This window comes from Silurus aristotelis (genome assembly GCF_946808225.1).
Source record: "Silurus aristotelis genome assembly, chromosome: 20".
In the NCBI taxonomy this organism is placed as follows: Eukaryota; Metazoa; Chordata; class Actinopteri; order Siluriformes; family Siluridae; genus Silurus; species Silurus aristotelis.
The window spans coordinates 5,223,412-5,247,409 of NC_139593.1; the positions used below are offsets into that span (position 1 = coordinate 5,223,412).

General features: G+C 37.7%; 1 protein-coding gene across 2 annotated transcripts; it reads right to left on the reverse strand.

Moving 5' to 3' along the window:
- Window positions 1–2,712: 2,712 nt before the first annotated feature.
- On the reverse strand, window positions 2,713–18,124 carry LOC310716044 (interferon-induced protein 44-like). Of its 2 annotated transcripts, none has more exons than XM_083522872.1 (8): window positions 17,986–18,124; window positions 5,560–5,623; window positions 5,208–5,247; window positions 4,151–4,343; window positions 3,858–4,004; window positions 3,472–3,643; window positions 3,245–3,345; window positions 2,713–3,132 (listed from the first exon to the last, which is right to left on the reverse strand). In XM_083522872.1, the coding sequence occupies exons 4-8, from the start codon at window positions 4,196–4,198 to the stop codon at window positions 2,947–2,949; spliced, it is 654 nt and encodes a 217-aa protein (XP_083378998.1). In that variant the 5' UTR covers window positions 4,199–4,343; window positions 5,208–5,247; window positions 5,560–5,623; window positions 17,986–18,124; the 3' UTR covers window positions 2,713–2,946. The 2 variants fall into 2 exon arrangements, with proteins under 2 accessions (XP_083378998.1, XP_083378997.1); XM_083522871.1 differs by lacking the exon at window positions 17,986–18,124 and adding an exon at window positions 15,492–15,563.
- Between the last annotated feature and the right edge of the window lie 5,874 nt (window positions 18,125–23,998).

Genomic DNA, 23,998 nt, shown 5'->3' on the forward strand with positions numbered 1-23,998 from the left:
CTCCGAATTCTTAGAACTTACCGAATACGTGGATTCATGAATCCCATTTAAGCCCATCTGTTCCGCTGAATCCCACGGTTCTGGTGGATCAGACAGGACACGTGTAGGACCCACGAGTCTCTTGTGTTTCTGACCATACAGGAAGTTTTCTAAACATCTCAGTCAGCTGAGCATAATTTACAATTTGTATTTATATCTGTTATTATGAGTAACAAGACTCCAATGACTCAAATGATCTGAGTAAATGAAGAGAAGGATTCATGAATCAAGAGTCATATGAAGGATTGTGTTATTTAATCCAGATTAATCTGGATTTGCTCATCTCCTGTGGTGTGCATGTTCGCATGATCTGCATTTCCTGTGATTATATAAGCAAATAACATGCTTTTAATATCAGAATCAGGAATAGATTCATTACCAAGTATGTTTGCAGACACAAGGAATGTGTCTGGCTGTTCTGGTGGACGGAGCTTTGTAGCGCCGACCAGAAGATAACAGTTTGAAGAGAGAGTGGGCTCGGTGTGTGGGGTCCAAAGTGATTTTCTCTGGATGAGTAAAGATCTTAAAGATTGGGCAGTGGGGCACCAATAATCCTCTCAGCAGTCCTGACCGTCATCTGTAACCTCTTGATGTCTGATTTGGTAGCTGAACCAAACCAAACAGTAACAGATGTACACAGGACAGACTCAATGATGGCCGAGTAGAACCGTTTCAGCAGCTCCTGTGGCAGTATCCATTTGCTTCTTAAGATCAGCCTACACTCCACTCCATTTGGACGTGCTGGTGAGGTGATGTGTAAATGTATTTGTCATTAAAATAAACATTTGCCATTGATCATTCTTGATTCTAAGTTATTTATATTTTTCCTTGCAGAGCTGCCACAACACTGTGTTTATTTTCAGTTTTACCAGAGAAACAGCTGAGAAATATTTTACTTTCACTCATGCGACTTAAGGCAAATCAAGGATTAAATACAAACTGTAAATTACACCATTCTGTTGTTCAAAAATGTTGTTAGCAAGTAACTGTAGCAACAAGTAGCTGAATGAGTTGTTCAGAAAACTTCCTCTATGGTCAGAAACACAAGAGACTCATTTTCGTTTAAGACTTAAGTGGGAGTTATTAGTCAACGGATTCGGTCAATTCTAAGGATTCAGCGAGTGCCCTCTAGTTGACTTCCATGACAAAAGCAGGCAGAATCCCTACTGACTCAAGAGACTTGTGAGTCTCTTATGAGATTTCTCATCTCTAATCCGGAGTAGGGAACAGTGAGTGGGGCCCAATGGCGGCATCTTGTGGTGAAAAACAGAAGCACAGTCACAGAATTCTCCCAGATTTTGCATGAGTTTTATGTTTATATATATATATATGTCAAGGGAATGGAAATAGCAGTCATTCAGTGGAATGTTTTTAAAAATAAAACAAACATCAGAAAGCTTTAAAATAGCATTGGCATCTTTAGACTTAGAGCTCTTTCAAAAAAAAACAACAACAAAGTAATGCTTTTTTTCAACATCATTGTTTGAATTTGAGAATAATTAGGCTGCCATTTAACAGACACTTCTTTCTTTTTTTATCCATCTGTCCACAGAGAGAGAGAGAGAGAGAGAGAGAGAGAGAGAGAGAGAGAGAGAGAGAAACCTCTGTATGTTTGATTTGCTCCTCTTAAACTCCTTATTCAAGCTCTTTTTACTCAAATCTGATACCATCACAGAGTAGTTGGATTTATCTGTAGTTGATTGATGTGGCTACTGATCAGATTATCAGATTATAAATTTCACCATTGTCACTTTTTTTACAATACCCTTCCATGTTTATCTTCATAAATGCACCTCATACAGTAATATTTGTAATATATTTTGCACATTTGCACTCCCATAATAGGTTTATTGTATATATATATATATATTAGGGCTGTCAATCAATTAAAATATTTAAATCGTGATTAATCACATGATCGTCATGAGTTAACTCTTGATTAATCTCAACTTAATCAGATATTTCTATCTGTTCCAAATGTACATTAAATTAATACTTTAAAACTCTAATCAACATGGACATGGAGAAATATTGATGCTTTATGCAAATATGTTTATTTTAAGCGAAACCAAACTTAACATAGAGCATGTTTGTTTGTGTAGCGTTATGTTGTTAAATGTAGCACCAGGGTTCTGGAGGTCTGTTGTCTTATTTCGCTGTGTACTGCATTAGATATATATGGTTGAAATGACAATAAAGGTTTTTGACTCGACTTGACTTCTGAACAAAATATTCCTGTAAACATTTTAAAAGTAATTATGATGTTATAAATTCTGTAAATCATCAGGAGACCAAACAAAACTTTTGATATGTTTTCACACGGACGGTTTTATTTGCCGGACATTTGCATTATGGCAGATTTTGGTGCTGATTTGAGACTTGGCGCATCAGTAAAACAAATGTTTAGTGATTAAAAAAATGTTTTATATATCTGAGTAAAGAAAAGACGTGGTGAATAAACGTGTTGCTTCACAGGTTTTAATTTCGCCTATTTTATATTTATTTTTTATAATATTAATAAAAATGGTCAAACGGAAATGGCGCCTCATTAATCGCGCGGTAATAAAATTTGTGCCATTGAAATGAATTTGCGTTAATGCCTTAATTCTTAATTCTGACAGCCCCTTTTTTTTTTACATTTTCATGCATTCAGTTAAATATAAAGCAAGTAGAACAAGAACAGGCCAAGTTTAATAGCATGTATTTGTACTGAGCAATGCTTTTGATACATTTTATTAATTTCCATAATCACCTTTTTCCTGTTACAAGCTAATTTTTTGAAGAAATAAACCTGACTAAGTTAATCAGAAGTTATAATAAATGGATTAAAAACAACATATTCACACACCTCTAGTGTACAGACTTTCCATGTGTTTTCATTAGAATCTTCTTAAGTCAAACAGATATCTAGACCCCTTTTTCCTCTTTTGCAACCGTTAGTTTTACAAAATCATTCGCAAAATTCACAATATTTGTCGCTGCTGTGAGAAGCAAAACGTCCACCTCAGCATTGTTTTCGATTTCATCATGATAGTTTTTCACAGGAAAGATGTACTTCGGTGGAACGCCCAGATTGACACTGCACTCCTCCAGCTAGAATGACAGACACTGAGAGTAACCTGCATGCACCTGCTCTGGTAAAGTTTCTCTACTGAAGACTTTTACATTTGTGAGAGTTCAGCTGAATGATGTCCTTGTTACTTACCTTCTGTTTGATTTTCTTGCTCCTGTAGATCATTTTCAGGTCCACTTTTACACGTGGACATACTCTATCCACCTTGTTAATGACGATAACGACAGGAATTCCTGTCATGATACATGCAGGTTATTCAAAAGGTTTTCTTGCTCTTAGTATTTCATCTCAGATCTTTTAGACAATGCTTCTCAATTTTGAGTTAGAAAAAAAAGGAAGCAGGATGAGAGGACGGTTACCTAAATCATGTGCTTTTTGCAGAATTTCTTTCATTTGATCCATGATTTTATCAGATGAACTGTCAATTCTGTCTGCTGGTATGACAAACACCAGGCAGTGAACTTTGTCACTTAGAGTTGGAGTTTTGTTATAGTTATTGCTTTCAGCCGTCAGTTCTGTTTCGGAATCAAACTGAAAATAAAAACATAAACCGTCAAAACCACACATTTCTGCTAAACACATTTACCAGCGCTAACATGGATACGGGTGTTGGAACTCTTTGTTGAGTTCTGAATGCCCTTTTTTAAACAGCGTTAGCATTTGGAGTGCAGACAAATAATTGATAATTATCATCTAAGGAAATAATGGTATAATTTTCTTTAATGAAACATGAACATTAGCTTACTGGATATTCCTCTTGTACATGACCATGCAGTATGCTGATGATGTCTTTTGTGAGTGCAGTAGATGAAACTTCTTCAAGACCCATCGTGTTACCGAACAGAAATGGATAAGATCCATCGTTGTCAATGTCCAGGCTGTAGATGGTGTACTGTATACAAGCAGAAATGAATTCTAACATATGTGTAAGCAATTTATATACATTAAATGATGTCTGTCAGCTGTATTGAAATTCACCTGAACAAAAATTATAAGTGTTTCGGTGGTAAATATTGAATGCAGATTATGTATCGTTACCTTGCAGGTGACATTATTACCACCACTGAGTGAATGAGCGAGGCACATATTGCGACCTTGGATGGCAGTATTAACTAAGGTGATAAATGCAGACTTCTTAGCACCTGCTGGTCCAACAACCAGAATCCTAAAATGCTCGGAAATATGGTTTAATTAAAACTCCTGTAGTTTCTGTAATATATTTTCGCTTTCACTAAAATAAAGTACAAAGAGGATATTAGCTAAATAAAGTGTTTTCTTGTAATATAGTAATTATTTTAGCAAATATTAAGTGTTCGGTTGTTTTTGGAAACATTGGCTGAATGGACTGTAATGATGAAATGAGTAAGGGAAAATAATTTGGTGCAATTAACTGCAACTAATGATCAGAGACTGGCACAAACCTTAAAGAAACAACAGAAGGTTTCAAAAAAAGATTCATGCAGTTTTTGCTAACTAACAAAGAAGAATATGGCAGATGACAGTGGTCATTGGTTAAGATAATAAAGATTGAGGTAATGAACAATTTTGACCTTTTGCTGTGAACAGACCATGTCAGCCTGTGAAGAGTTAAAGAGTTAAAGTGAAGAGTTAAAGAACGTTTCTTCTGAAATTCAATACAACAGCAGTTAATGCTGCCAGTGTCTGGAAAAAAGGTAATCTAATGTTATAATAATCCAATCAGAAAAATAAGAGATTGTTAGAGATCACATATTTAGTGATAGCTCTGTGAAGATCTGACTTCTGGTAAAAAGGTGGCAAGTTCAAATCCCTGAACCACCAAGGTGCCACTGCTGGGCTTTTAATACTCAACTTTTTAGTTGAACGAATGAGCTAATTATAAGTCACTCTGGAAAAGGGCATCTGCCAAATGCCGCAAATGTAATTTCTGATAGAGTACTATCATAAACAACACCAAGTAATAAAAGAAATCCACTATGACAATCAACAGAACAGTGAGAAAGTCTATAAAGAATAATAGAGTATAATTTAAATACAATTATACACTAAACCAGGGATTAAACTAAACCGTCATATTCTTAATATTAATGACGATTAATGATAGTCTTTCACTCACCCCCATTTCATTGTCCTCAATGGTTTCTTAATAAGAAGAGCTGCAAGACATTAATAACCAATGTATTTAATAAAAGTGCATACTACAATTTGTTATGGAATATCCTGATTTCAATAAATAAACACACTCTCACAAACACAGACAAACACATAAAGACATACACAGCGCATTTGGAAAAACTGAATCATTGAGCATTTTTTTTTTAGATAATTACTAAACTTAAAGCCTGATTAATACATTGGCCAGATGGTTTTTATTATGAAGAGCTATTATTAAGCCATTAATAATATAAAATTTTAAGCCATTTAACATCTTGATTCCTAAAAAAAAATTAATAAATTGGAAAACGTACTTGGGGGGTCATTAGGTTGAGCTTGTGGAGTTGAACATTTTGAACCCATGATGAAATTACTGTCCTGTAAAAGATGCAGGATAGATTATAATTAAAAGTTATAGACCTATAATCTTATCGTATCTCTATGTGACTTATGGAGATAAGTATAGTGAAATTTTGGTAAAGTAGGATAAAGTATGAAGTTGTGCTTGAACATTTACACTTGCACCTTAATGTGTATATAATTCACTAATCTAATCTAAGTTTTTTCATCCTTAGGAAGTGAAAGTGATTAATTAATAAATGTAGTGTTGGAATCCATATGCAGTTAAATAATATATGCACAATACAATAAGCAGAAGAAGAGTCGAGATAGCAGGTGGTTGTCCGATACACGATAAAGGCAGTCAGGCAAACAAAGTTAGTAAAAAGCAAAAAACAAAACGTGAGCTAAAGAACAGAAAATAGGTCCAAACACAATCGAATAATGGAAATGATAGGCTTGGTGTAGTGAAGGAAAATAACACAATACTTCGTAATGAGCAAAAAGTGTCCAGAACTCCGATGACATGTCCCTGTGGTGGCACAGTGGGGACGTTACCCCTGGGGACCTCCCTTTTAGGAACACCTTCAGTTGTTCTTCTGAGGGGGCGGCTCTAGGTTCTGGTGCGTTTGACTGGGGTGACTCCAGTGAAATTCTTCTGTGAGCAATAGACCCAGGATATCCTCCTTGTTCATCCAGCTCTGTTCCTTAGGTCCATAATTCTCCTAGTTGACGAGGCATTGCAACCATCCCCTTCGGCACCATGAATTTATGATGAAGCGTACAATGTAAGCTGGGACTCCATCAATTTCCACTGGGGTGTGTGCACTTGGGGGGGTCCTGCTTCACCTCCTTGGTAAAGGAAGGGGGTTCGAGAGTGAAATACGATATTGCGGTGGAAGTTGGAGACGATATGTTACCAGGTTGACCTGGCGCACTATACTGAACTGCCCTATGAGCCAAGAGCTTAGTTTCTTGCTTGGCAACTTAAGCCTAATGTTCCATTTTGACAGCCAGACCATTTGCCCTGGCTGATAGTATGGGTAAGGGCCTAATGGTCTTCTTGAGGCCTAAATGAGCCCTTTTTCTCACTTCCCTGTTGCAAATAAACCAGTCGTTAATGGCCGACATCAGATGTTTCTCCTGACCATGGGAATAGGGGTGGCTGGTAGCCCAAACGCACTGGAACAGGGTGAGGTTGGTAGAGGAACAAGTTTTGGACCTATTCCACCCATGTGAGGAACTCACTCCACCACTGTTGTTCTCTGCTGCAGTAGGTCCTCAGGAACCAACCCAACCCTTTTAGCTTGACTGTTAGTTGGAAGTGATATCCTGAGGTGAGGCTGATGTTAATCTCCAGCATCTTGCAAAAGGACTGCCAAACAAGGGTTTTGAATTGTGTGTCAAAGTGCATGGCAATAGGAGTTCATGGCTGCTGGGGTATGGGGAGTGGTTCTAAAAACCTGCATGCAAGGTGGCATGAGGCTCGGTCCTGTGCACATATAGCACAACTCTGGACATATTTTTTTTATTTCAAATACCATTGACGACCACTTAATTGTGTTCTGGATCAGTTTAGTGGTGCAATGTACTGAATGAAGTGTGCACTTGGTGGTTGGAGCAGGTTTCAAATTGTGACAACCCAGAAGTGTTGGTTCGTAGGCCTGCGCCCATTGTATTTCCTTCATGATTTCCAATCGGATAGAAGCGACAATGATGGAGGGTGGCAAGATGGGATCTGGTGTGGGTCGTTTATCAACGGGGTCATGACGATGTAAGAGGGCATCTCTGAAAATCACATTTCTTAGTTTTTACAAAGAATGGGTCCTGGAGTCAAGCAGAGCTCATAGTGTACATAAAGGTCGTAACTCTTGGAGTATATCATAATATCTTATATGTATACCAGGATAAAGTCATTCAGTACATCTCTAAAAATCTCATTCATAAATGCCTGAATAATCATAAATCCTGCTGGTGCATTGGCCAGGCCATACGGCATCACTCGGTAGTTGTAGTGGTCTGGAAGGCTGTTTTCTATTAATCTCCTTCCTGGATCTTGATTAGACTGTAGTTAATGATGAGGTCTAGTTTAGAGAAGTAATGTGCCTCTTTGAGGAGATCAAGTCCTTTTCCACACAAAGAAAAACTTCAAGCATCAAATTCACCCATGGACAGGTGCTTTCCCAAATAGATGAGTTAGCAGTGATTATGGCCTGTACAACAACCAAAAGCGGTCCACACCTTCTGATACTATCTGTTGGGACAAGCTTTTACTCTCTGTTTAGACCAAGGCCTGGTCCAGTGGTTCCACTGCCTAAAGAAACACTATGTATGTATCATTTGTTGGTATCTGGCACTTTAGCTGTTTGTTTTTTAGGTGTTCCACAGACCAGTGGCATAAGAACATAGCGGTTGTAGTAACAGTTGTAGTAGTAGTAGTTGTAGTAGTAGCGGTTGTAGTAGCAGTTGTTGTAATAGTAGTAGTATTAGTAGCAGCAGTAGTGGTAGTAGCAGTAGTAGTAGTGGCGGTTGTAGTAGTAGTAGTTGTAGTAGCAGCAGTAGTGGTAGTAGCTGTAGTAGTAGTGGCGGTTGTAGTAGTAGTAGTTGTAGTAGTAGTAGTAGTAGCAGCAGTTGTAGTAGCAGTTGTAGTAGCAGCAGTAGTGGTAGTAGCAGTAGTAGTAGCAGTTGTTGTAGTAGTAGTAGTAGTAGCAGCAGTAGCAGCAGTAGTGGTAGTAGCAGTAGAAGTGGTGGTTGTAGTAGTAGTAGTTGTAGTAGCAGCAGTAGTGGTAGTAGCTGTAGTAATAGTGGCGGTTGTAGTAGTAGTAGTTCTAGTAGTAGTAGTAGCAGCAGCAATAGTAGTTGTAGTAGCAGATGTAGTAGCAGCAGTAGTGGTAGTAGCAGTAGTAGTAGCAGTTGTTGTAGTAGTAGTAGTAGTAGTAGTAGTAGCAGCAAGTCAAGTCAAACCTGGGTGTGCGAAGTGTATGTGTGTTGAGTCCGGTTGTACAGATCAGTCACACAGTTGTGTGTAAGTGTGTGTGTGAGTATGTGTGTGTGTGTGTGTGTGAGAGAGAGTTCAGTTCAGATGTTTGTTGAGGAGCCTGATGGCTTGCGGGAAAACACTGTTGCACAGTCTTGTTGTGAGGGCCCGAATGCTTCCGAACCGTTTCCCAGATGGTAGGAGGGTGAAGTGTGTGTGTGACGGGTGTGTGTGGTCATCCACAATGCTGTGTGCTTTGCGGATGCAGTGTGTGGTGTAAATGTCCATGATAGAGGGGAGAAAGACTCCGATGATCTTCTCAGCTGTCCTCACTATCCTCTGTAGGGTCTTGCGATCCGAGACGGTGCAGTTCCCAAACCAGGCAGTGATGCAGCTTCTCAAGATGCTCTCGATGGCCCCTCTGTAGAACATGGTCAGGATGGGGGGAGGGAGATGAGCTTTCCTCAGCCTTCTCAGGAAGTAAAGACGCTGGGCTTTCTTGGTGATGGAGCTGGTGTTAAGTGACCAGGTGAGGTTATCCGCCAGATGAACACCAAGGAATTTGGTGCTCTTGACGATCTCCACTGAAGATCCCTCGATGATCAGTGGAGAATGGTCTCTCTGTGCTCTCCTGAAGTCAACAACCATCTCTTTGGTTTTATCCACTTTCAGAGACAGGTTGTTGGCTCCACACCAGGCTGTTAACCGTTGCACCTCCTCTCTGTATGCTGACTCATCGTTCTTGCTGATTAGACCCACCACGGTCGTGTCATCAGCAAACTTAATGATATGATTCGAGCTGTGCGTTGGTGCACAGTTGTGAGTCAGCAGAGTGAACAGCAGTGGACTGAGCACACAGCCCTGAGGGGCTCCAGTGCTCAGTGTGGTGGTGCTGGAGATGCTGTTCCCGATCCTGACTGACTAAGGTCTCTCAGTCAGGAAGTCCAGGATCCAGTTGCAGAGGGAGGTGTTCAGGCCCAGTAGGCTCAACTTCTCAATCAGGTGCTGAGGAATGATTGTGTTAAATGCTGAACTGAAGTCTATGAACAGCATCCTTACATAAGAGTCTTTGGTATCCAGATGGGTGAGGGCCAGATGGAGGGTTGTGGAGATGGCATCGTCCGTGGAGCGGTTTGGACGATACGCAAACTGCATGGGGTCCAGTGCGGGTGGGAGCTGGGTCTTTATGTGCCTCATGACGAGCCTCTCGAAGCACTTCATCATGATGGGTGTGAGTGCAACGGGACGATAGTCATTGAGGCAGGAGACAGAAGACTTCTTCGGCACAGGAATGATGGTCGTCGTCTTGAGGCACGTGGGAACAGTGGCGCTGCTCAGGGAGATGTTAAAGATGTCAGTGAATACATCTGCTAGTTGTTCTGCACATTCCCTGAGCACTCTGCCAGGAATGTTGTCAGGTCCAGCAGACTTCTGTGGGTTAACTCTGCATAGAGTTTTCCTCACTTCAGCTGTGGTTAGACAGAGCACCTGGTCACTGGGAGGAGGTATGGTCTTCCTCGCCACCACGTTGTTCTGCACCTCGAACCGCTCGTAGAAGTCATTCAGCGCATCCGGGAGGGAGGGGTCACGGTCACAAGCAGGTGATGTGGTCTTGTAATTCGTGATCGCCTGGATGCCCTGCCACATGCGCCGGGTGTCTCCGCTGTCCTGGAAGTGGCCATGGATTCTCTTGGCGTGTGCGCGCTTCGCCTCTCTGATGGCACGGGACAGTTTGGCCCTTGCTGTTTTTAAGGCCGTCTTGTCCCCTGTTCTGAAGGCAGAGTCTCTTGTTTTTAGCAGCGCACGCACCTCGGCGGTCATCCACGGCTTCTGGTTGGAGCGTCTAGTGATGGTCTTGGAAATAGTCACGTCATCAATGCACTTGCCGATGTAGCTGGTCACTGTTGACGTGTACTCCTCCAAGTTGATGAAATCGCCATTGGTTGCAGCTTCCCTGAACATGACCCAGTCAGTGCATTCAAAACAGTCCTGGAGAGCAGACATGGATCCTGCTGGCCAGGTTCTCACTTGTTTTTGAGCTGGTCTTGAACGCCTGCTGAGTGGTCTGTATGCTGGGATCAGCATAACAGAGATGTGGTCTGAGTAACCAAGGTGGGGGCGGGGCTTCGCCCGGTATGCGCCCCGGATGTTTGTGTAAACAACATCCAGCGTGTTTTCTCCTCTGGTTGCAAAGTCCACATTCTGATAGAATTTGGGAGTAGTGGTAGTAGCAGTAGTAGTAGTGGCGGTTGTAGTAGTAGTAGTTGTAGTAGCAGCAGTAGTGGTAGTAGCTGTAGTAGTAGTAGTAGTAGCGGTTGTAGTAGCAGTTGTTGTAATAGTAGTAGTAGTAGTAGCGGTTGTAGTAGCAGTTGTTGTAATAGTAGTAGTAGTAGTAGCAGCAGTAGTGGTAGTAGCAGTAGTAGTAGTGGCGGTTGTAGTAGTAGTAGTTGTAGTAGCAGCAGTAGTGGTAGTAGCTGTAGTAGTAGTGGCGGTTGTAGTAGTAGTAGTTGTAGTAGTAGTAGTAGCAGCAGTTGTAGTAGCAGTTGTAGTAGCAGCAGTAGTGGTAGTAGCAGTAGTAGTAGCAGTTGTTGTAGTAGTAGTAGTAGCAGCAGTAGCAGCAGTAGTGGTAGTAGCAGTAGTAGTAGTGGTGGTTGTAGTAGTAGTAGTTGTAGTAGCAGCAGTAGTGGTAGTAGCTGTAGTAGTAGTGGCGGTTGTAGTAGTAGTAGTTGTAGTAGTAGTAGTAGCAGCAGTAGTGGTAGTAGCAGTAGTAGTAGCAGTTGTTGTAGAAGTAGTAGTAGGAGTAGTAGTAGTAGGAGCAGTAGTTTTAGTAGCAGTAGTAGTAGTGGCGGTTGTAGTAGTAGTAGTTGTAGTAGCAGCAGTAGTGGTAGTACCTGTAGTAGTAGTGGTGGTTGTAGTAGTAGTTTTAGTAGCAGCAGTAGTGGTAGTAGCAGTAGTAGTAGTGGCGGTTGTAGTAGTAGTAGTTGTAGTAGCAGCAGTAGTGGTAGTAGCTGTAGTAGTAGTAGTAGTAGCGGTTGTAGTAGCAGTTGTTGTAATAGTAGTAGTAGTAGTAGCGGTTGTAGTAGCAGTTGTTGTAATAGTAGTAGTAGTAGTAGCAGCAGTAGTGGTAGTAGCAGTAGTAGTAGTGGCGGTTGTAGTAGTAGTAGTTGTAGTAGCAGCAGTAGTGGTAGTAGCTGTAGTAGTAGTGGCGGTTGTAGTAGTAGTAGTTGTAGTAGTAGTAGTAGCAGCAGTTGTAGTAGCAGTTGTAGTAGCAGCAGTAGTGGTAGTAGCAGTAGTAGTAGCAGTTGTTGTAGTAGTAGTAGTAGCAGCAGTAGCAGCAGTAGTGGTAGTAGCAGTAGTAGTAGTGGTGGTTGTAGTAGTAGTAGTTGTAGTAGCAGCAGTAGTGGTAGTAGCTGTAGTAGTAGTGGCGGTTGTAGTAGTAGTAGTTGTAGTAGTAGTAGTAGCAGCAGTAGTGGTAGTAGCAGTAGTAGTAGCAGTTGTTGTAGTAGTAGTAGGAGCAGTAGTTTTAGTAGCAGTAGTAGTAGTGGCGGTTGTAGTAGTAGTAGTTGTAGTAGCAGCAGTAGTGGTAGTACCTGTAGTAGTAGTGGTGGTTGTAGTAGTAGTTTTAGTAGCAGCAGTAGTGGTAGTAGCAGTAGTAGTAGTGACGGTTGTAGTAGTAGTAGTTGTAGTAGCAGCAGTAGTGGTGGTAGCAGTAGTAGTAGTGGCGGTTGTAGTAGTAGTAGTTGTAGTAGCAGCAGTAGTGGTAGTAGTAGTTGTAGTTGCAGCAGTAGTGGTAGTAGCAGTAGTAGTAGCAGTTGTTGTAGTAGTAGTAGTAGCAGTAGTGGTAGTAGCAGTAGTAGTAGTGGCGGTTGTAGTAGTAGTAGTTGTAGTAGCAGCAGTAGTGGTAGTAGCTGTAGTAGTAGTAGTAGTAGCGGTTGTAGCAGTTGTTGTAATAGTAGTAGTAGTAGTAGCGGTTGTAGTAGCAGTTGTTGTAATAGTAGTAGTAGTAGTAGCAGCAGTAGTGGTAGTAGCAGTAGTAGTAATGGCGGTTGTAGTAGTAGTAGTTGTAGTAGCAGCAGTAGTGGTAGTAGCTGTAGTAGTAGTGGCGGTTGTAGTAGTAGTAGTTGTAGTAGTAGTAGCAGTTGTAGTAGCAGCAGTAGTGGTAGTAGCAGTAGTAGTAGCAGTTGTTGTAGTAGTAGTAGTAGCAGCAGTAGCAGCAGTAGTGGTAGTAGCAGTAGTAGTAGTGGTGGTTATAGTAGTAGTATTTGTAGTAGCAGCAGTAGTGGTAGTAGCTGTAGTAGTAGTGGCGGTTGTAGTAGTAGTAGTTGTAGTAGTAGTAGTAGCAGCAGCAGTAGTAGTTGTAGTAGCAGATGTAGTAGCAGCAGTAGTGTTAGTAGCAGTAGTAGTAGCAGTTGTTGTAGTAGTAGTAGTAGTAGTAGGAGCAGTAGTGGTAGTAGCAGTAGTAGTAGTGGCGGTTGTAGTAGTAGTAGTTGTAGTAGCAGCAGTAGTGGTAGTAGCTGTAGTAGTAGTGGCGGTTGTAGTAGTAGTAGTTGTAGTAGCAGCAGTAGTGGTAGTAGCAGTAGTAGTAGTGACGGTTGAAGTAGTAGTAGTTGTAGTAGCAGCAGTAGTGGTAGTAGCAGTAGTAGTAGTGGCGGTTGTAGTAGTAGTAGTTGTAGTAGCAGCAGTAGTGGTAGTAGTAGTTGTAGTTGCAGCAGTAGTGGTAGTAGCAGTAGTAGTAGCAGTTGTTGTAGTAGTAGTAGTAGTAGTAGTAGTAGTAGTAGCAGTAGTGGTAGTAGCAGTAGTAGTAGTGGCGGTTGTAGTAGTAGTAGTAGTAGCAGCAGTAGTAGTAGTAGCGGTTGTAGTAGCAGCAGTAGTGGTAGTAGCAGTAGTAGTAACAGTTGTTGTAGTAGTAGTAGTAGTAGTAGCAGCAGTAGTGGTAGTAGCAGTAGTAGTAGTGGTGGTTGTAGTAGTAGTAGTTGTATTAGCAGCAGTAGTTGAAGTAGCGGTTGTAGTAGCAGTTGTAGTAGCAGCAGTAGTGGTAGTAGCAGTAGTAGTAGTGGAGGTTGTAGTAGGAGTAGTTGTAGTAGCAGCAGTAGTTGAAGTAGCGGTTGTAGTAGCAGTTGTAGTAGCAGCAGTAGTGGTAGTAGCAGTAGTAGTAGTGGCGGTTGTATTAGTAGTGGTAGTAGTTGTAGTATCAGCAGTAGGAGTAGTAATAGTAGCAGTTGTTGTAGTAGTAGTAGTAGTAGCAGCAGTAGTGGTAGTAGCAGTAGTAGTAGTGGCGGTTGTAGTAGCAGCAGTAGTTGAAGTGGCGGTTGTAGTAGCAGTTGTAGTAGCAGCAGTAGTGGTAGTAGCAGTAGTAGTAGCAGTTGTTGTAGTAGTAGTAGTAGTAGTAGTAGCAGCAGTAGTGGTAGTAGCAGTAGTAGTAGTGACGGTTGAAGTAGTAGTAGTTGTAGTAGCAGCAGTAGTGGTAGTAGCAGTAGTAGAAGTGACGGTTGAAGTAGTAGTAGTTGTAGTAGCAGCAGTAGTGGTAGTAGCAGTAGTAGCAGTGGCGGTTCTAGTAGTAGTAGTTGTAGTAGCAGCAGTAGTGGTAGTAGCAGTAGTAGTAGTGGCGGTTGTAGTAGCAGCAGTAGTGGTAGTAGCAGTAGTAGTAGCAGTTGTATTAGTAGTAGTAGTAGTAGTAGCAGCAGTAGTGGTAGTAGCAGTAGTAGTAGTGGCGGTTGTAGTAGTAGTAGTAGTAGCAGCAGCAGTAGTAGTAGTAGCGGTTGTAGTAGCAGTTGTAGTAGCAGCAGTAGTGGTAGTAGCAGTAGTAGTAGCAGTTGTTTTAGTAGTAGTAGTAGTAGTAGCAGCAGTAGTGGTAGTAGCAGTAGTATTAGTGGCGGTTGTAGTAGTAGTAGTTGTAGTAGCAGCAGTAGTTGAAGTAGCGGTTGTAGTAGCAGTTGTAGTAGCAGCAGTAGTGGTAGTAGCAGTAGTAGTAGCAGTTCTTGTAGTAGTAGTAGTAGTAGTAGCAGCAGTAGTGGTAGTAGCAGTAGTAGTAGTGGCGGTTGTATTAGTAGTAGTAGTAGTTGTAGTATCAGCAGTAGGAGTAGTAATAGTAGCGGTTGTAGTAGTAGTAGTAGTAGTTGTAGTAGCAGCAGTAGTGGTAGTAGCAGTAGTAGTAGTAGCGGTTGTAGTAGTAGTTGTAGTAGCAGCAGTAGTTGAAGTAGCAGTAGTAGTAGTGGTGGTTGTAGTAGTAGTAGTAGTAGTAGCAGTAGTTGAAGTAGTTGTAGTTGAGATGCACTTTTACTTTTCATTCACGTGATAACTGACTGAACAAACCTGTTTTCCCCATAACCCACAACCCTGCATACATACAGAGTTTGGACTCTTTGTGCTAGTTGAGTAAGGCAACTGGTTGTACATGATTGTTTCATGTTTTTATGTAGCTCTGCTCCTAAAAACCGCAGATGTCATTCCACGTTTAATTTTTTGCCTTAAAAGCAGGAAAAACACATGCTGAATCTGCAATTTATAATAAATGGCTTGTTTAATTGCCGAGCTTGCCGGACAGTTTTTTTTTTTTTATTCAGTTATTGTCACAAAAATTATATAAAAAAAGGTGGACGGACAAAAACGAAAAGCCCTCTCAGTCTATATCTTGATAAATAATCGGTTGTCATGGGTTTTTCTTTTTTCTTTTTGAACTATCCAAAAAGGTTGTGATTCGCAAATCAAGCCCCTTTCATTTCTACAGGACATTTTACGAATCAAGCACAATGAAATAGAAATACACCTTTAATACTGATAAAATAGGAGAAAAACGGTAAATCAAATGACAAATTAATGCATCGAAAGATAAAACAAGAGATAAAAGACAGGGCATAAACAGAAGACCTGTGAACACACATTCTGGATACTGCATATTCATGAACAAATTTATTTATTGTCATGACTTACCTCTTTTCTTCACAGGACTTATATGAAGTTCGATATTGTGTGGCCAAAAACTTAATCAAAAGTAACTTTTCTCGTTTTGTCAGTGCTCATATTCTTGTGTTTCACTTTCACCTTTATTTCATCTTGATGATTAAGAAATGGAACTAATTCATTAAAGCTGCAAATTGAATGGCTTTTATGTACACAGTATAAAAAAATGCCTTGTTAAAAAAAACAAAATACAGCTGACAGCAGTGTTCTTAATTAATTACTGGAAAACAAATAAGCGTTTGACAAAATACTGTTCATATAAATACAGCGATGTTAATAAATTTTACTCCCATCAACCCCCTAACATTGTTTACAGTCTACATATCATTACATTACAAATATAATACTATCTGTCATACTATCTAACACTACTACCTTTGTCTTTGGCTTTAATATTCATTCATCTCATTTTCATTAATTCTAAACTGACAGTTTTGCGCCTCATACATCAAGTGACCATGTTGTAAAGCAATTTAATTCAATTAACAGTGACTTTGTCACATAAATACCAATATTCCAGATATCCTTTTAAATAGATTTTTTTTGAAAGAAATCACATATGAGTTATGAATATCTGATTTCTGGACTCCTTTTGAAAATTGAGTTAAATGGTCATATGATCAACTAGAATAATCTTTTTGTGCAGTAATAATAAAAACATAGTTTAATGCATGTAGATATAGAGGGATCTCTGGGATAAGAGGGATCTCTGGGATAAGAGACGACCCACCACACCACCGTCAACAAACCTGAGTGAACGTGTGAGCTGTTGCACAGTCTGGATGTGACGGTCCCAATTACATGAAATGCTAAATTATGGCTTCATTAACAATTTGGTTGACCTTATGACCTTCTTGTTTTTGGAGAAATGAAACAACATTCCTCCAGAACCCTGGTGCTACATAAACAACATAAAGCTACAAAAAAAAGTAAAAAGTAAAAAAGGTAAAAAGTAAGAGTGGAAAAATTAAAGATGTCCCAAGCCTGGTTAGCCTCTTCAGTTTCCACCTGAACCAAGAAAAGTTTCAAACTACACTGTTCTGTAGCACAAATTGAAAAGTGCATCTTGGTTCGCTGCATATTGGGCTGTATAGCCCATTCCCTGATGCCCATTCCCCAAAGCCCATTCCCTGATGCCCATTCCCCGATGCCCATTCCCCGATGCCCATTCCCCGATGCCCATTCCCCAAAGCCCATTCCCCGATGCCCATTCCTCAAAGCCCATTCCCCGATGCCCATTCCCCAAAGCCCATTCCCCAATGCCCATTCCCCAAAGCCCATTCCCCAAAGCCCATTCCCCGATGCCCATTCCCCAAAGCCCATTCCCCGATGCCCATTCCTCAAAGCCCATTCCCCGATGCCCATTCCCCAAAGCCCATTCCCCAATGCCCATTCCCCAAAGCCCATTCCCGGATGCCCATTCCCCAAAGCCCATTCCCCGATGCCCATTCCTCAAAGCCCATTCCCCGATGCCCATTCCTCAAAGCCCATTCCCCGATGCCCATTCCCCAAAGCCCATTCCCTGATGCCCATTCCCCAAAGCCCATTCCCCGATGCCCATTCCCCAAAGCCCATTCCCGGATGCCCATTCCCCAAAGCCCATTCCCGGATGCCCATTCCCCAAAGCCCATTCCCCGATGCCCATTCCTCAAAGCCCATTCCCCGATGCCCATTCCTCAAAGCCCATTCCCCGATGCCCATTCCCCAAAGCCCATTCCCCGATGCCCATTCCTCAAAGCCCATTCCCCGATGCCCATTCCCCAAAGCCCATTCCCTGATGCCCATTCCCCAAAGCCCATTCCCCGATGCCCATTCCCCAAAGCCCATTCCCCAAAGCCCATTCCCCAAAGCCCATTCCCCGATGGATACAAACAATAAAACTATGAAAATACTAGCAGCAATAATAGTAAAATCTTAGTAATAGTAAAATACCTTTAATATGAGAAACAACTATCACTAAACAAAAAAATATAAATCTGTATTTTCAGTAAATCAATACTAGGTTACATATTATAACTCAATATCATTTCAACTTTACTTTGTGTATCAAATACACAGATTAGTATTGGCACATTTGGATCATTTCTTGTTTTGTTCTTTTGGCAAAAGAACACCACACACACACACACACACACACACACACACACACACACACACACACACACACACACACACATATATATTTATGTATATAATATATAATTTACACTCCTACAGTAATATTAAGACATTTGTGGAGCCCAGAAAGTTTTGCTTGTCTAAATGTTTGTCTATTTTTGCAACATGTCCAAAATAATTTTGCATCATAATGAATAGGAAAAACAGCCTATTTTTAATTTGATAAAGTCACACATTTACTCTGTATTTTTGCCAAGCGAACTGTCATTCTTCTGCTGATGCAGCAGTATTACTTCTTCAGTTATAATGAGTTTATATCGTTTGTAAGCAGCCATTAAACCCTCACTCAGTTTCACAGAAGAATGTAGCTCGCTGTTTTTCCTCCATGTGTTTCCATGGTGACTCCTGAAATCGGCGCTCCTTTGAAGATGTCTTTTAGTACTCGGCGTGCGCGCGCATGAACTCTGTGTTACCGATATGATGTGGATTAACACTCACTCATAACAGGTGTTTTAGAACCGACATACCAACAGTACACAAGTTTGGGGTTAATCAGCAGAGAGTTCAGGGTAAATGTGACGGTAAGTTCATCTTGCTTTCTGGAATTTACCCTGCTGTTATTTAAAGTTGTACTACATCATTTATAAACTTTAATTTCACTCCCTAAAATTTTATAGAATTCAGTTTAGCAATGTGCAGTATTATTAACCCGCCATTCACGTGCAATGCGCGCTAATAACCTCCCCGGTTACCATAGCAACGACCCAAACAAAGGAGGCTTTTAACAACATGTGACGCTCCAACCATCATCATACACACAATAACCATCATCCTTTTTATTTGATATTATTATCACGAGGTTCCCCGGATGGAAGCACGTTCGCCCAATTACATTTATATTCCTTACGATCCCGGAAGTATTATCATAATCGCGATTTTATTAATGGCAATTTCGATTTTATTGAAACATATTCTGATTATATTTGTCGATAGTCTGGTTGCATTTCTCGAATTTCTGACTTCATCTCTCGAAGATCCGGAGTCATTTATCGTCATTCCCGAGTCATTTCTCGCGATTCCAGAGTCATTTATCGCGATTCTGACTTTAGTTTTCCCAATTCCGGACTCTTTTCTCACAAATGTGACGACATTTTTCGAAGTTCTGACTTCACTTCTCGCAGTCCTGATTTTATTTATCATATTTCCAAGGTCATTTCTCGCAATTCGGACTTTTTTCACGCATTTTGGACTTGATTACTCGCGAGTCAGATTTTCTTTCTGCCCATTCTGAGTTATTTTTTGAACAACAAGCAGTATCTGGAGCAATCAGTTCTGCTCCTGCTATAATGTTACGATGCTTCATGTGTACATGGCAGACAGGAGTTCAGGCTACAAAGGCTGTGTCTTCTCTGTCCAGGTACTGTATTTTATTATTTACAATTAGATTAGATTAGATTAGATTCAACTTTATTGTCATTACACATGTACAAGGCGACGAAATGCAGTCTGGGTCTAACCTGAGTGCAATAGCAGCAAGTCAAATAAAATGGTATTGTAGGACTATAAACAGTAATTTACAGATGTGTATGTACTATGACTATAATATACAGATAGATTTATATGTACTATAAACATAATATACAGATGAATTTATATGTATATACAGATGAATTTATATATACTATAAACATAATATAGAGATGGATTTATATGTACTATAAACATAATATACAGATGAATTTATATGTATATACAGATGAATTTATATATACTATAAACATAATATACAGATGAATTTATATATACTATAAACATAATATAGAGATGGATTTATATGTACTATAAACATAATATAGAGATTAATTTATATGTATATACAGATAAATTTATATATACTATAAACATAATATAGAGATGGATTTATATGTACTATAAACATAATATAGAGATGGATTTAAATGTACTATAAACATAATATAGAGATGAATTTATATGTACTATTAACATAATATACAGATGAATTTATATGTACTATAAACATAATATACAGATGAATTTATATGAACTATAAACATAATAAAGAGATGGATTTATATGTACTATAAACATAATATAGAGATGAATTTATATGTACTATACACATAATAAAGAGATGGATTTGTATGTACTATAAACATAATATAGAGATGAATTTATATGTACTATAAACATAATATAGAGATGGATTTATATGTACTATAAACATAATATACAGATGAATTTATATGTACTATAAACATAATATACAGATGAATTTATATGTACTATAAACATAATAAAGAGATGGATTTGTATGTACTATAAACATAATATAGAGATGAATTTATATGTACTATAAACATAATATAGAGATGGATTTATATGTACTATAAACATAATATAGAGATGAATTTATGTGTACTATAAACATAATATAGAGATGAATTTATATGTACTATAAACATAATATAGAGATGGATTTATATGTACTATAAACATAATATAGAGATGGATTTATATGTACTATAAACATAATAAAGAGATGGATTTGTATGTACTATAAACATAATATAGAGATGAATTTATATGTACTATAAACATAATATAGAGATGGATTTATATGTACTATAAACATAATATAGAGATGGATTTATATGTACTATAAACATATTAAAGAGATGGATTTGTATGTACTATAAACATAATATAGAGATGAATTTATATGTACTATAAACATAATATAGAGATGAATTTATGTGTACTATAAACATAATATAAAGAGTAATATATATTTTACCAAAATATATGTACTATAAACATAATATACAGATGAATATATATGTACTAAAATATATGTACTATAAACATAATATACAGATTAATTCATATGTACTAATATATATGTACTATAAACATAATATACAGATGAATATATATGTACTATAAACATAATATACAGATAAATATATATGTACTAAAATATATGTACTATAAACATAATATACAGATGAATATATATGTACTATAAACATAACATATAGATGAATTTATATGTACTATTAACATAATATAGAGATGAATTTATATGTATATACAGATGAATTTATATATACTATAAACATAATATAGAGATGGATTTATATGTACTAAAATATATGTACTATAAACATAATATACAGATTAATTCATATGTACTAATATATATGTACTATAAACATAATATACAGATGAATATATATGTACTATAAACATAATATACAGATAAATATATATGTACTAAAATATATGTACTATAAACATAATATACAGATGAATATATATGTACTATAAACATAACATATAGATGAATTTATATGTACTATTAACATAATATAGAGATGAATTTATATGTATATACAGATGAATTTATATATACTATAAACATAATATACAGATGGATTTATATGTACTATAAACATAATATAGAGATGGATTTATATGTACTATAAACATAATATACAGATGGATTTATATGTACTATAAACATAATATACAGATGGATTTATATGTACTATAAACATAATATACAGATGGATTTATATGTACTATAAACATAATATACAGATGGATTTATATGTACTATAAACATAATATACAGATGGATTTATATGTACTATAAACATAATATACAGATGGATTTATGTGTACTATAAACATAATATACAAATGAATTTATGTGTACTATAAACATAATATACAGATGAATATATATGTACTAAAATATATGTACTATAAACATAATATACAGATGAATATATATGTACTAAAATATATGTACTATAAACATAATATACAGATGAATTCATATGTACTAATATATATGTACTATAAACATAATATACAGATGAATATATATGTACTAAAATATATGTACTATAAACATAATATACAGATGAATTTATATATACTATAAACATAATATACAGATGAATATATATGTACTAAAATATATGTACTATAAACATAATATACAGATGAATATATATGTACTATAAACATAACATATAGATGAATTTATATGTACTATAAACATAATATACAGATGAATATGTACTAAAATATATGTACTATAAACATAATATACAGATGAATATATATGTACTATAAACATAACATATAGATGAATTTATATGTACTATAAACATAATATACAGATAATTATATATATGTACTAAAATATATGTACTATAAACATAATATACAGATGAATATATATGTACTATAAACATAACATATAGATGAATTTATATGTACTATTAACATAATATACAGATGAATTTATATGTATATACAGATGAATTTATATATACTATAAACATAATATACAGATGAATATATATGTACTAAAATATATGTACTATAAACATAATATTCAGATGAATTTATATATACTATAAACATAATATACAGATGAATTTATATGTACTAAAAACACAATATACAGATGGCAAATACTATGAACTGAAGTGTACAGAAGGATATGTACTATTAATATATATATATATATATATATATATATATATATATATATATATATATATATATATATATATATATATATATATATATAGTGTTAAATTAGGCAGGCGAAGTGTGAGGTGGGAAATGAGCAAATGTACAAGTGAGCATATGTTTTAGTGTAGACAATCTATTAGCGCAATAACAAAGTGTGAGGTGTGGGGGGGAAATGTAGCAGTGTATGAAGGGCAGTAGGATCAGCGAGGTGTGCCTCAGTGAAACATCAAAACATGCAATGATAATAATCTTGTAAACACTCACCAGGTTTGAAATGAAAAGGGCCACTAAATCATGACCATCACATCATCAGGTGTGATACAGGCCTGTCTAACGTTAATGTCTCCCCGTTTTACTGCATTTAAAATGTAGCAAGGTAAAACATGAAATCCAAACTATTCAGCAGATTGTGATTGTGTAACGTAATGTGAAATGAATGTGTATGGTATCAGAGTGAAAAAGAACTGATTGTTGTGACTTTTCAATATTAGTACAACTACATACTGCATCACTGTATACACACAGCTTGTGTATTTACTGGACTCTTGTTATTGTACTATTACAGGATGGACGACCTTTTCAGCTTCCTGAGGGAGAGAAATGTTCCTGAGTCCACCATAAATAAAATGATTTATGATAAGGTAATCAGCATTCATGAATGCACTGCATATTAGTCACACTTTTGTACACTGAACAAAAAGAGGAATATGAGAGTATAACAGTTGATGGATACTGATAAGTGAGCACTAGTTTTACACTACACTACTTATGGGCAATGCCATCTGAAACCAAGCAGGTTATGAAGCAGGTGTGGGAGAATCAGTCAGTTTTACTTTTATACTTATAGATAAATATGATGTTTGTGTCCTTAATTCCTTGTATTTTGATCATAGAAAATCTTTATAAAATGGTATCTTCAATGGTATAAAATCATATGTGGGCATATTTGTTTATCTTTAACGCTTTAAATTTTCAGTTACCATTTTAAAAGTACTATGGTAATATTTTATGGGTGTAACAGTACACTGTAACTAAGTCTTGTTTTATATATTTTTTATTTTTATCTTGTTTTTATACCAATGTCTTGCAGTTATTGACAGACGAGGAGCTGAGGAACTGTTTGCCTTTTCATAGAGAGACCGGTTGGCAGCAATGGGGTTTTGCAGGAGGCACGAAGATACGCCAAGCTCTAGGGCAAAAGTGTAACGCTTACAGAGCTTCATACGGCTCCTCGTCTTGTTGTATGGCGAAGTCGGTTCCAATGAGCCACAGTCCGCACGGGATTTCATGGTGTTGGATTATGGAATAATTCTCCATCCTTCCCCTCCACAGAACTTTCTTCCACTCAATCACTGTCCAATTCTTGTGTGCTTTTTCACATTACCTAGTTTGTTGAATATAAACAAATAAAACATGCATGCATCTGAAAAATAAGACACTTTTTCCATACTTTTCACAGACACCTTTCATGTTAGTTATATGTTTAATAAGTAAATAAATGGTCCATAGTGCACAAAAGGTTGAAGACCTCTGCTCTCCACACATCTGGGTTCCCATTATAAACGTACATAAAAAAACAAACCAACAACATGAACTTGCAAATTCACTCAGGTTTGTTGATGGTGGTCTGGCAGGCCGTCTCTTATCCCAGAGATTCCTCATGTCTATGTTACCGTCTGGCTCTCAGTGTTAGTTATGCTGCCAGAGCGAGTCTTGCCAGAGTCTCCAACTGCACAGTGTCCTTAACTTTTATACAACAATAACACTTAATAATCCATATCTTTCTC

Excerpts from the sequence above, each read along its gene's own strand:
- LOC310716044 (XM_083522872.1), bottom strand. The coding sequence starts at position 4,198 with ATGTGCCTCGCTCATTCACTCAGTGGTGGTAATAATGTCACCTGCAAG. Across the intron at positions 4,005-4,150 it reads GTAATAATGTCACCTGCAAG|TACACCATCTACAGCCTGGA; the intron begins GTAACGATACAT and ends GCTTGTATACAG. Across the intron at positions 3,133-3,244 it reads GCAAGAAAATCAAACAGAAG|CTGGAGGAGTGCAGTGTCAA; the intron begins GTAAGTAACAAG and ends CTGTCATTCTAG.